Consider the following 14,174-nt stretch of genomic DNA (forward strand, 5'->3'; position numbering starts at 1 on the left):
CGCACAGCACTTTCACACACAGGCGCACACGTGCACAATCGTACGCACAGCACTTTCACACGCAAGCGCACACGTGCACAATCGTACGCACAGCACTTTCACACACAGGCGCACACGTGCACAACCGAACGCACAGCACTTTCACACACAGGCGCACACGTGCACAACCGAACGCACAGCACTTTCACACACAGGCGCACACGTGCACAATCGTACGCACAGCACTTTCACACACAAGCGCACACGTGCACAACCGAACGCACAGCACTTTCACACACAGGCGCACACGTGCACAATCGTACGCACAGCACTTTCACACACAGGCGCACACGTGCACAACCGAACGCACAGCACTTTCACACACAGGCGCACACGTGCACAATCGTACGCACAGCACTTTCACACGCAAGCGCACACGTGCACAATCGTACGCACAACACTTTCACACACAGGCGCACACGTGCACAACCGAACGCACAGCACTTTCACACACAGGCGCACACGTGCACAATCGTACGCACAGCACTTTCACACACAAGCGCACACGTGCACACACACCCAAGAAGTAAAGAAAACATACTTTGCGGAAATTTCAAACAAAATGAATTTTAATTGGTCCTCCAGATGAAAGGGTGTGGCAAGTGACCAATGGCGTTCCACCGTGACAGCACAGTCACCACGCGGCGCGGTATCTACATGTTTATACTCGTAATAAAAATGATGAGATGACAACAGCTGACGAACCATGCTGTGACCCCCCTCCCCCCACCCCCCCCCACACAAGCATTTCCCTCCAGCATTTTTCTCCTTGTACATTACAGCTGTTTTATTATTTCACAAGCCGCCCACCCCCCCCCACCCAAAAAAAAGATAAAAAAGAAGACATTCCTTATTACAAGATGTCATATCAGTAAGTATTTCTTTACATTGAGTTGCCAGTGTGTGACATCACTTCCTGGTTCATACAGTAGAGCTCATTGGTGGCTGCTGAGCCGAAAATTGAGGAGGCAGAAAACTTTGCCTTAAAGCGATTATTGGTCTCCACCTGTTTTCCATCATTTTCATTTTGATTAACAAGTTTGCCCATGATCTGAATAATCCATTGGCAGGTGAACACACAGATTCTCTCCTCACGTCATGTTAGGGAGACTGAATGATAAATGGCAGTGTAGTATAATGGGGAAAGGAGCTGGTCTCGCAACCTAAAGGTCACAGGTTCGATTCCCCGCTTGGACACTGCCGTCGTACCCTTGAGCAAGGCACTTAAGCTGCATTGCTTCAGTACATATCCAGCTGTGTAAATGGATGCAGTGTAAATGCTGTGTAAAAAGTTGTGCAAGTTGCTCTGGATAAGAGCGTCTGCTAATAGCCTGTAATGTAATGGCAACTCAAGGAAGAGGACTGCAAGTCGAGACCAACAGTCAGTTAAAGGGGAAGTTTTCTGTTTTGTACTCCCCAGCTGACACCGGCAGAGACAGCCTCAGTGTGCTTCATACAGCCCCACATCAGGCCTAGTCATCCGCAGGAAAATGACCAGCCTAATTATGCATTCTTATCTGTTTTTTTTTTTGTGTGTTTGTTTTGTATCTTAGCATTTAACAACTTTTTGAGAGGGCGAGGTTGTTTTATCCTCCACAAACTCCACACTGAAAAGCCCAGGCCTGGGATTCGAACCCACAACCACCCTTGAGGAAACAGTGCTGTTCGCTCACTCCGGTTCACCTCAACAACCAGCATCATGCACCCCCACCATTATGACATCATGATGATGTCATCACCTCATGCTTGGCCTTCGCCCAGCGCCCGACTCCCTGGAGCTTCAGGAAGCGCTCGCCAGCCGTGAAGCGAAACGCAGCTTTATTAGGCTCACCCCGTACGAACCCTCTCACCCTAACCCTAACCCTAACCCCGTACAAACCCTCTCACCCCAACCCTAACCCTAACCCCGTACGAACCCTCTCACCCTAACCCTAACCCTAACCCCATACAAACCCTCTCACCCCAACCCTAACCCTAACCCCGTACGAACCCTCTCACCCTAACCCTAACCCTAACCCCATACGAACCCTCTCACCCTAACCCTAACCCCGTACGAACCCTCTCACCCTAACCCTAACCCTAACCCCATACGAACCCTCTCACCCTAACCCTAACCCTAACCCCATACGAACCCTCTCACCCTAACCCTAACCCTAACCCCGTACGAACCCTCTCACCCTAACCCTAACCCTAACCCCATACGAACCCTCTCACCCTAACCCTAACCCCGTACGAACCCTCTCAGGGTCAGAAACGCGCCTTCGCGTCCCGTCCAGGGAGCCGGACGCCGAGGGCAACGCGCATTCGCTGGAAAAAATAAAATAAAATAATAATCAAATCCGCAAACCCCCTGCTGAGGGGGTCCCCAAACCCCCTACTGAGGGGGACCCCAAACCCCCTACTGAGGGGTCCCCAAACCCCCTGCTGAGGGGGTCCCCAAACCCCCTACTGAGGGGTCCCCAAACCCCCTACTGAGGGGGACCCCAAACCCCCTACTGAGGGGTCCCCAAACCCCCTACTGAGGGGTCCCCAAACCTGCTTCTGGAGGGTTACTGGGAACAGGAACCCAATTCTGACCCAATAAACCAGGGACACTGTGTAAGAATGTGTTCGCTAAGAATACTTGTGTAAATACTTTGAGGTAACTCAAGCATATTATTATTATTATTATTTTATTATTATTATTATTATTATTATTATTCATCATTTCTTTCCACTTTTCTCCCTCGTCATCTTCCCTCGCTCATTGTGTCTTCCTTTGTTCATTCTGCATGCTGACACACTCTCCTTTCTCACACTCATTTCCTGTTCTCTCTTTCTCTCTCTCTCTCCCTTTGTCTGTCTGTCTCTCTCTCTCTCTCTCTCTTTCTCTCTCCTTATCCCTCACCTTCCCCTTCACACTCTCTCTCCCTCTGTCTCTCCCTCTCTCACCCACTCCCTCCCTCCCTCTTTTTCTCTTTTTTCTTTTTCACCCCCCCCCCCACCCCCCCTCTCTCTCCCTCCCTCTCTCTCCCTCTGTCACAGAGCTCCGAGATCGTGGCAGGAGCGTGATTTCTGCCTGCAGAACCTGCCCCCCTCCCGCTCCCGCTCCCTCTCCCTGGGGTAGCGGGGCACCAGGCTGGAGAGGAACCGTTTGGCCTTGGTGGTGAGGCTCTCCCTGCGGTCGTCCACGGGGCCCCCCCCAGCCCCCCCGGGCCCCCAGGCCTGGCCCCGAGCGGCCCTCACCGCCCCCTCCAGCAGCTCCGAGGTGCGGTGGTCCAGCGAGGCGGAGAGCTCCAGGTACTGGCAGTCAAACAGCACCGCGCTGGAGTGGGCCTCTGAGAGGGAGGGGGGGGGGGGTGGGGGAGGGAGAGGAGAGAGAGGGAGGAGAGAAGGAGGGGGGGGGCGAGGAGGGGAGAGAGAGAGAGAGAGGGGAGGGGGGAGAACATTTTGTCACCAAATTCACAAAACAATTCACAAAACTTGAATCACAGAAAATGTGAATTTTCCGGAGAGAGGAAAGGTGCTGCCAAAGAGACAGAATGGGGCGGAGGGAGGGAGTGAGTTCTGAGAGAGAAAGAAACAGAAGAGAAAAACTAAAGAAATGATGATGCTTTTAAAACGTTGCTTTAAAGCCTCTCGGCTCAGTATTCGATTCTTCAGAGTGGGCTGTCTGTCTGTTTCACTTACCGCACGGAGAGGAGAGCAGCCACCAACTTCAAATCAACAGAGAAGGGCGAAGTGACTAAGCTTCTGTACGAATGCTAGCCAAGTCTATAAAACTGAATTCCCGTTGCTTAGTGACCAAGAAACTTCATCTTGCAGAAGATTGCACTTTACTGTCCATTTTATTTTTAAAAGAATCTTTTGCCATGCATTTTTCGAAGTCTACTGGGATATCTGTTGATGGATGCATGTTCTGAAGGCGACTTTGGAACTCAAACCCGTGTTATATCATGAACACCGAGGGAGGTGTCCAGCACCATGCCTAATGACACCCCCTAACTGCCAATATTCATGCCAATATGGCTTCGCGTGTCATATCGCACTTTAATCTTATTCTACAAAAAAAAAGATCTTGCGCCAACAGTATGTCACCCTCTGTGCCACTGATGCAGCAGAACCTTGCTGTGCTGGAACAGTGCTGTCATAGCTGGGCCCCGCACCGTCAGATGTGATGCAGTTTTTTTTACTCAGTACATTCAGTCGTAACATTACATTAAATTATCGCTTAGCAGGCACTCTTTCCCCGAGCGACTCACACAAGTGAAGAACATCAGCGTCAGTCTCAGAAACTAAAATGTGCCACATCACCAAGAAGGCACAGAAGGGCAGAATATATTATCAGTAAGTCGAAAGTTAGCTGGACAAATCCCAACAATTAGTATCGAAAACCACAGTAAATGCCAGTGCACAGCCAGACTATCCTTACACAGTTATACCAATGAAATAAGTACCCCAAAAAGAAATCCAGAAAGGAAGAAAAATACTTTTGTTTCTGGTACCATTTCCTCTATAAACTCAGTGATTCTGGTATCACTCAAAAACTCCCTTCGCCCCGGTGCCTATAAATCTTTGGGAAATGATTAACTGGCTTTATTGCTAAAGTCAGTGTAGCCATCACTCTTGATGTGCATCAATGTGTCTCCCTCAGATGATCTGTTCTTGGCGAATACGCTGTCTTTTATATTTCATCATTTCTTACAACAGTAATGGGACTGCAGTCAAGTCAAGGTCTTGGATTTCAGAAAAAGCCAACTTAATGTTCTCTTTATTTCTTCTCGTTCTACATCTATCTTCTGTACGCTACTCCGACAGTTTTCAGCCAGAACGACCAAAATCTGACCAGCAGCTTCACCCAGAATGGGATTGCGATGCCTGTGCTTTTTTTTGTCAATAGCTCAAATATTTGTTTTCATAATTGTATAATTTTTTTATTTAAAATACAAATTTTATATTTTTAAAAATTCCCAACTGATAAAAACCAAAGGAAACTGCACACTTGCAGCTGCTCCTTGTGTGGATAAGTAGGAAAAAACAATATGAGTAAACTTTAATTACTGAGACCGCACTTTGGGCTGCAAGCTTCTGTTATCACTTTGTTTTATTTTTTTATTTTTTTTTAGCACCAACGGTCAGACGCAGTATCGAAATGTAGTTCAGAAACCACAGGCCTCGGCGTCGTTTACATTCTCCTTCTCTGAGGCTGCTCCGAGGTTTCACGTTTCAACTGCCGAACGCGCTAACCACGCTCGTTAGCGCTGCGGCACGATGCTCGTGAGCTCCAATCACGGTGAGCAAAGGTAAGCAGCCTTTCAGGCCCAATTACGTTCGCTTCAGGAAGCATTCGGTAAACAGCTGAAGAGGAGTCGCCAGCAAAGCTCTCCAGCGCTGGGAGACGAGCCCTGAGAAAGGAACTGCAGGTGTGCGGAGCAGTTACCCAACAGGCCGGTCTCAGCACAAACCGCACCCTAGCCAGCGTCCGGACGAGTTTAATATTCAGCGCAGTGCGCTCTGCCATTTTGCGGGTGTCTACCCATTCCGCGTTCCGCACTGTCACTGCTGATATCGCTCCAGTGGCGGACCCCATCTCCATTCAGCGCCAGCTCTGCTTCCTGCATCGCTTTGTGTGATGATAACTTCGCCGTACATGTTAAAAATCTGCATCGGCTGAGTTCCTGCTACACTCACAGCTGCCTGTCTTTAGCAAAACAGAGCTCTGAAGAGGGACTCAAAAACACACACACACTCACAAACATGCACACACACACACACACATACACACGCACACACACACTCACACACACAAACGCACCTACTAACACACACACACACATGCACACTCACACACAAATACACATGCACACCCACACACACACACATGCACACTCACACACAAATACACACACACAAACGCACCTACTCACACACACACACACACGTGCACACACACACACACACACACATGCACGGACAGGCACACACACACATACACACGCACACACACACTCACACACACACAAACGCACCTACTCACACATGCACAGGTACACACACGCACACACACACACTGGGGCTCCATGGTAACATAGAGCCCAGAGGAAATGACAGAGAGAGTGGAGGAGAGAGGGAGAGAGGGAGGGAGAGGGAGAGAGAGATGCAGGGAGGGAGAGAGAGCGAAAGAGAGACAAGGTGGGAGAGAGAGAGAAAGAGAGATAGGGAGAGAGAGGGAGAGAGCGAAAGAGAGGCAGGAAGGGAGAGAGAGAGAACGAAAGAGAAGAGAACAGACATTTGCAGAGGCAGTCGCACTAATTAGCAGTAATTAGAAGTGCGTTCCTTAATTGCAACTAAAACAGTCTAAAACTAAAACAGGCAGAAGCTGAGGAAGAGGCAGCTCTGTCCTTCCTCTCAGGCGGGGCCTTAAGGGGGGGAGGGGGGGTTGGGGGGGGGGGCATGTCTCAGCCCTTTGGACCGTATAGCCTGCATGTCCCTTCCAGAATGTATCAATTCAAAAAATCAGCAATTTTGAAAAAAAAAAGTAATAATAATAATTTTGCAGCATAACGTTAAATTTTCTTCACTGTATTGTGGCTCATATGCAAATTATACTTACATACGCATACACCTACATAAAACAAATAACTAATTCAAAAACTAAAAGTTTTTTTCCACACAATGTGATTTTAGCAGCAGGTCGTGATACGTTTGAATCAGTACTCAGACGCTGGAACGGTTTGAAGAATAAGCTCTCCATCAAGCCCCTGAATGCAGCACCAAACCCCTGAATACACCATCAAACCCCTGAATACGGCACCAAACCACTGAATACAGCACCAAAACCCTGAATACACCATCAAACCACTGAATAGGGGGAACACTCCCCTGAATGTAGCGATCGCACCACCAAACCCCTGAATACGGGGAACACTCCCCTGAATGTAGCGATCACACCACCAAAACCCCTGAATACGGGGAACACTCCATCAAACACCTGAATGCTGCGAAACTGAAGTGAGCTTAAAAAACGCAGCCCAGTTTTGGCTGCTTGGGATGAACTGTACCTACCCTCAGTGCTGACCTCCCTCGTCCTGACCAGGTCGCTCTTGTTGCCCACGAGGATGATGGGAGTTTGAGGCTGGGTCTCCCTCAGGAGGAGGCGGAGCTGAGCGGTTCGGTGAAAACTTCGCCTGTCCGTCACCGAGAACACCAGGACGCACACCTCGCACCGCAAGGCCGACAGGTCCTGAGAGAGAGAGAGAGAGAGAGAGAGAGAGAGATGTAGTTAATTGTTGGAGGGAGTCCTATCAGAATTCCTATCATTGGTTTCTCCCACCCAATCATAAGTGGCCATGATCATACCACCCATTTATTCCATCCAATCATATATACCGATAATCATACCACCAGATCCTTCCATCCAATCGATCTCAAACACCTGGTTATATTACGCTCCTGCTCTGGCTAGCTGTGCATCATCTGTGTTAGCCTGCCTCAGAGAAAACTAACAGTGCTGTGCGTTAGCCACGTTAGCCTGCCTCGCAGAAAACTAACAGTGCTGTGCGTTAGCCATGTTAGCCTGCCTCACAGACAAATAACAGCGCTGTGCGTTAGCCACGTTAGCCTGCCTCACAGAAAACTAACAGTGCTGTGCGTTAGCCATGTTAGCCTGCCTCACAGAAAACTAACAGTGCTGTGCGTTAGCATGTTAGCCTGCCTCACAGAAAACTAACAGTGCTGTGCGTTAGCCACGTTAGCCTGCCTCACAGAAAACTAACAGTGCTGTGCGTTAGCCATGTTAGCCTGCCTCACAGAAAAATAACAGCGCTGTGCGTTAGCCACGTTAGCCTGCCTCACAGAAAACTAACATCACAGTAGGATCATAAATAGTACTCAAGTCCTTTTTAAGAGCCTGCAAATGCGCACATACATACAATGCACAAACGATGCACAAACACTCACAGACACACTGACACTCACAGGCACACTAACGCTCACAGATGCTAGATGACACAAATTGTCACTGACCAAAAATAGGACTGGTGGCAGAAAGAAAAAGGCACTTTTGGCACAGTCTGGAACGACTCGACCCTGTCGCTGATTTAATCAAATGCGCTAACAACCGCTTCGGCTGTCGAGGGGGGACGTTCTCGGCGCGGTGGCGGCAACAGAAATAGAAAAATGAGTCAGACAGAGCGAGAAACGTCGTCTCCGAACGCGCGAATCCCGAAGATGGAGAAAGCTGGCGATGGCTGCGGCGTGCGGGCTAGCTCGGGCTCGCACTGGAGGGGAGAGCTGCGGCCACCCGCTCATTGGATCTGCCGAGTCACATGTCTGCGTGTTCTCACTGCTGCAGATCCACAGAAACTGAATCAGAAAACACAACGCTGTGTCTGTCCTGAACGCGAATCGGAACCGATGATGGGGGGTTTTTTTGGGGGTTTTTTTGGGTCTGCACTGGGTGAGTGTAACGCTAAAAGTTAAACTGTGAATTGTAAATTATGCTGAGTGAGTATAGGAGCCAGTGTTCGGTCAGAATTTAGGCAATATTGGGTCAGAATTTAGGCAATATTGGGTCAGTAGTTAGTCAGTATTGGGTCAGTATTCAGTCAGTATCAGGTCAGTATTTTAGCTGAAGTGTCAGATACTAGAGCAAGGAGGGAGGGTGTGATAGTGTTGTAGTGATAATGATGGTACAGACTATGATAATGCGTTTGTGCTTACTCAGTATTTATGTCACACTTAAAATAATGTGTGTATTCCTAAAGCCTTCGTACACAACACCTTAATTACCACTGCAATTACACCTTTATTAGCCACTTATAAGCTTGTGTGCTGGATATTTTGTCAGGGGGTTAATTCTGAGCCGAGTAACGATATGTCACATGATTCCAGAGGCAGTCATACAGGACAGCATGTGATTGGCTGTGCCCTAAGGAAGTCCAGGCAGCTCTTGATTGGCTGTGGCCATAAGCGGCTGTGCCCTAAGTAAGTCAGGGCAACACGTGATTGGCTGTGGCCATGCCTAGAGAGGTCAGGTGGTTCCTGTAAGAGTAGTGTTGTTGGTGGTTTAAGATTTTAACATGATTTAACTATTTTCTTCCCCCAAGAAGAGAATACATTGTGTGCCATTTGAACTTAGAAGTCAGGGAAAGAAAGAGCCAGAAACAACAAAGAAAGAAACAACGGGAGAAAGAAAGAAAGAAAGAAAGAAAGAACAAACAAGCAAACAAACACAGCAAAATGACTTTGGTTAAATCAACTCCTGCTGGGCCAGTGTATACTCCATTACCCAGAGTGCTCTCTCAGTGCTGCTCATGCCCTGAAGCTTTTTGCTGTGTAGGAGCACCAGAAAGAAAAAAAAATCCAATTAAAAAAAAAAAAAAATGAACTGTGTTCCATTTTTAGGTTTTCTAGCACTGTCTTGTCACTGTTGTCTGCCTGCTGTCGCCGTGCCAACAATTTTATTTATGCATTTATTTGAAAAATGTATTTTTTTTCAGAGATGCGCATGGGTGTAGCCGCGGTACTGGCTCCTGCATGCGGACAGCCGCAGGGTTCGGTGCCCTTCGCCCGAACTCAGCGCTTCCTCGATCAATAAAAAAATTTTTTTGAAAAGATTATGGCACCGCTAACTCCTCTCCCGGGGTGTCTGGGGCGTGAACCGGTGGCTGATTTTGCTGTGGACAGGGGGGAGGGCCTCGGAGTCCAAGCAGGAGGAGACGCGTTTCGATGGAAAGAACAGAAATGCTGGGAGGCGGAGGAAGACGAGCAAAGAGGCGGGGCCTAGCTCACCTGTCTCCAGTTGTCGTAGATGATGATGGTGCTCTCTTCATCGTCCACGGTGACCGTGCGAACGTAGCCCTCTCCTGAGACAAACACGTACCCATCAGCCCCTGATGTAAAAAACACACACGCACACACACACACACTCATACATACACAGATGCACACACACACATACACACACAGTCTCTCTCTCTCACACACACACACACACACACACTCATACATACACAGATGCACACACACACATACACACACAGTCTCTCTCTCTCTCACACACACACACACACTCATACATACACAGATGCACACACACACATACACACACAGTCTCTCTCTCTCTCTCACACACACACACACACACTCAAACATACACAGATGCACACACACACACACAGTCTCTCACTCTCTCTCTCTCACACACACACACACACAGACTCTATCTCTCTCACACGTACACACACAAACACACAGACTCTCTCTCTCATGTACACAATACCCTCAGAGTCGATGGATGCGGTCCTGTCGAACTCCCCAGCGAGGGCGATGGCGAGGGAAGACTTTCCCACCCCGTTCTGCCCCAGCAGGGCAATGCGAAGGGGCCCCTCTTGCCCCGTGGGCAAAACCGCCTCCTCCCCGGCAGGGCTGAAGCTGATTGGAGAAGGGGAGGCCCCACTCAGCCCCGGCGTCCAATCACAATCCTCATTAACAGCTTCCTCCCGTCTGAGCTGGTGTTTGATTGGCAGAGGGGTACTTCCTCTACGTTGGGGTGGGGCACTGGAGAGGGTCATACTTTCACTCTGAAAGAAACACAAATTTATGCTCACTGTCAAGCAGACCAAAGTGTATTAAGATTGCACAGAGAAATGGTTAATGCACAGTAAGATATAAAAATCAAACAATTTTCTTACACAATCTTGCTCAATTCTGATTGGTTAATAGGCATGTGCATTGTTCGTGTATACTGCACAGTAGAAATCTTCTCTCTTCAAAAACAGGTTTTGTATGAAGGCCTCCACACATATAGGCTGTTTAAACCAGGATCCCTGGTACTTCTCCACCACACCTACTTCTGATTTGTCAAAATGTGATTCAAAATTCTGAGACAAACACACCGGGCAGCTCATCCACTCATCTGCTACACGACTGAAATGACTTTTTTAGACAGAAATTTGTCGCCCGACGTGCGGCTGAGCCTGTTCGATTCCCACCCTAATTTGGAACGGCCAACTGTCTGCAGTTGCAGCCGCGTTCATGCGCGATCCCCACTGCCGATTCGGGAGAGCGCAGACATCCGCGCTTCTCCGAAACGCGTGGCGTCACCAGCTGCTCTTCTCACACCACGGCTCGCCGCTAAGCTCACAATGGGGAATTCGTAAGAGAGTGGTGGAAAGACTTTTCACATTCGGTACAGTCCTGGGGACGCCCGAACGACCAGCGGGGGGCGCTAGATAGCGATGAAACGTGGACCACTATCTGGCTGTGCCCTTGCACACCCTGAGCGATGTGATCACCTGTGGAGCCGCCACCCACAGTCGGCACTGGGAAATCACATTTTAAGATGGCTGTTCAGCAAGACCGGGAAATCACATTTTAAGATGGCTGTTCAGAAAGACCGGGAAATCGCATTTTAAGATGGCTGTTCAGAAAGACTGGGAAATCTCATTTTAAGATGGCTGTTCAGAAAGACTGGGAAATCTCATTTTAAGATGGCTGTTCAGAAAGACGAGGAAATCGCATTTTAAGATGGTTTTTCAGAAAGACTTTGCTGGACTCATTTGCCCAACAGCAATTACTGGAAGAATGGATCTGGCTTCTGTGTCTATCCTTTTTTAAGTGTTGGGTCTTAAATGCTACTATTTTCTCATCTCCTTTTATAGATTTTTTTTTGTGTTTTAATTTTACTGTGCTTTGTTCTTCTCTTCGTTTTATTAGTGCCTTTCGTGTATTGCTTTTTTATTTGCTGTTCATTCTTCCCTTTTATGCTGCTTTGATTGTATCCCTTGTGTTGTCATTTTAAGCCTCATTTTTATCTGCTTAGGAAAGCATGTTGAAATGTAAATGTATTATTATTATTATTATTATTATTATTATAAATATTGTCTCATACTCTTACAAATCCCCTGGTTTTGGTCATGTAGTAATGTACCAACTTGCAAAGCAATGACACTCTGACTATAAAGTATTTCTGTGACTTAACTAGCTCGCAAGGTCATCAGACATTTCATGCAGTACCACACACTTCACCTTTAATGTATCGCTTGCTTACTTATTTGGTTAGCAGGAAACAAAAAAAAATAACTAACTAACTAGCTAGCTGATGCACATTGTGTGGTAATAACTAACTAGAGCTAATTTGGTAATAACTAACTAGTGCTAACTAGCTATCGTTACTCATCTAACATTTAGCTCATCTGCTCACTATATCCACAAATTCCTGCAAAATCATATTGGTCATTTGAGATGGCTCATTTGAACTAGACCATCCAACTAAAGCTAACTAGATTGGCCAGACGTCCAGTTTTCAACTGGAATGTCCGGATTTCAAATTATTTGTACAGGACCGGTTTGTGGTCCCTACTGGTCAATGAAATGTACCAGTAAGTCTGTAGTGTGATCAATGACTCCCTGACCCAACTTCAGTTCTGAAGGGATCACACCATTCTCCTCCCCACCACCATCTGAATCTGGCAACCCTAATGCTATCTCCCTACAATAAAGTACATAGCTAGTTTGCTAACTTATTTTGTCAGTATATGTACACTGACCGCACACTACAGTACATTAACACTACCCGAAGAGAGACAATTAATACAGAATATACACACTAACTGCACACTACAGTACATTAACACTACCCAGAGAGAGACAATTAATACAAACTATACATACTGACTGAACACTACAGTACATTAACACTACATTGGGAGAATTTAGTTATGTAATTGTTTGGGATTTCTCATTTGTTCTCTGGCATCAAAGTGCAATGCCAATAAAGCACTGTGAAAGAAAGGAAGACTGAAATGGAGAGGGTTGAGATGAGAGAGAGAGAGAGCAAGAGAGAGGGGGGTTAATATGGTATGATCTCTTTAACAATACAGTACAGTCACAGTTCACAGATAGAGAGACAGAGAGAGGGTTAACACAGTATGATCTCTCTAACTCTACAGTGCAGTCACATTTCACAGATAGAGAGGGAGACAGAGAAAGAGAGAGATGAGAAAGCTGTCAGCAGCGATTAAAAGGAGTTAATTAATGAATTAGAGTGTGCCTAGACAGAAAGGAGGGAGAGAAGGAAGAAATCTCTGTTCAGTGCATGTCAGTTTAACTATTAGGAAAACAGTGGTCTGATTAGCGTTGCAAACCATCACTCATTGTGATTGTTAACAATTAAATACCTCAATTACTACACTGGTAACATCTGCGCCAGTGTCACCGCTGCTCCGGCCATAATGAATGATGAATCGAGGCGTATAAACGTAGCCATGGCCTATAATTCCTATCTTAACCACAAATGTGTCCGAAGCCATAATCATAACCATGAGAATTAGCGTGGGCTTCAACTGTGCTGCGCGCATGGAATCTATCAACTCCGGGGGACGTGATGGAAGGCGGAAGATGTCTGATGTTAAAATAATGTTTTTTTTTTTTGTTTTTTTCCCCCCGGAATGCACTCAATTTACATGTAAACATAAACTGCACACATATCCAATAGTAGGTCCTTTTTTGCTAATAATGATTTCTAATTTTTATATTTATTCATTGTGCATAGTTTTTTTTTTTTTGATTTGCAAATTAAACTTTAAGAGTTTTTGTTTTCAATCCGTTCTTAAATAAATTTTCATTTCACCTTTCTTTAAACATTGTGACATTTAAACATTTTAAACAATCATAATCTAATTTATATTTTACTGAAAATGGTAAGCACTACTGACATTCTTCTTATTATTATTATTAGTATTATTATAGAAGCGGACAGTTTGTACTTCTTCGACGTTGCCCTACGTTGCGTTGGAGAGGTGTGTTTGGGTGGCTATACAAACGACTGTATCAAAAGAACGCACGACGTCTCAATTACACCTTCCGTGAAACAATTTTTAAAAAATCAATTACAATCATTTGCGTTAACTAAGTGTTACCGCGTGCCACTTACGCAGCGCTTCAACGACGCTCGTTTGGCTATCCTGCTGTAAGAAGGCGATAGGCATTTAATCACATGCAGCCACTATTTAACGAACAGATTTTGTTACATTCTCTCCTAATGACCCATATTGTAAAGGTGTGCTGCCACGCGACCCTCTTCCATTCCCCTACCTGCTACCTGCCTCTGCTCCTCCGGGCGTGGGTATGCTCGCGCGTGATTTTCTTTGTGT

At 46.7% G+C, this 14,174-nt stretch overlaps 2 protein-coding genes across 4 annotated transcripts in view; one reads left to right on the forward strand and one right to left on the reverse strand.

Annotated features, from left to right (window-relative positions):
• Positions 1–14,174, forward strand: part of LOC118225953 (tripartite motif-containing protein 16-like) — a 972,804-nt gene that overhangs the window by 163,248 nt on the left and 795,382 nt on the right. The gene's annotated exons all lie outside the window — the stretch shown is intronic.
• The window catches only part of LOC118226026 (GTP-binding protein REM 2-like), an 11,604-nt gene continuing 446 nt past the window's right edge, over positions 3,017–14,174 (reverse strand). The window contains exons 1-5 of one of the 3 annotated variants that reach the window (XM_035415270.1): positions 14,127–14,174; positions 10,301–10,601; positions 9,811–9,884; positions 7,084–7,261; positions 3,017–3,356 (exon numbers count right to left, since the gene is read on the reverse strand). The exon at positions 14,127–14,174 is cut by the window's right edge and continues 116 nt beyond it. In XM_035415270.1, the coding sequence (XP_035271161.1) occupies positions 3,058–3,356; positions 7,084–7,261; positions 9,811–9,884; positions 10,301–10,592 (843 nt within the window). In that variant the 5' untranslated portion in view covers positions 10,593–10,601; positions 14,127–14,174 and the 3' untranslated portion in view covers positions 3,017–3,057. Of the gene's footprint in view, positions 3,357–7,083; positions 7,262–9,810; positions 9,885–10,300; positions 10,602–14,115 lie in introns of all 3 variants that reach the window. The other 2 variants (XM_035415268.1, XM_035415269.1) reach the window with 2 other exon arrangements.

The sequence above is a fragment of the Anguilla anguilla genome, chromosome 4 (genome assembly GCF_013347855.1).
Source record: "Anguilla anguilla isolate fAngAng1 chromosome 4, fAngAng1.pri, whole genome shotgun sequence".
Lineage (NCBI taxonomy): Eukaryota > Metazoa > Chordata > Actinopteri > Anguilliformes > Anguillidae > Anguilla > Anguilla anguilla.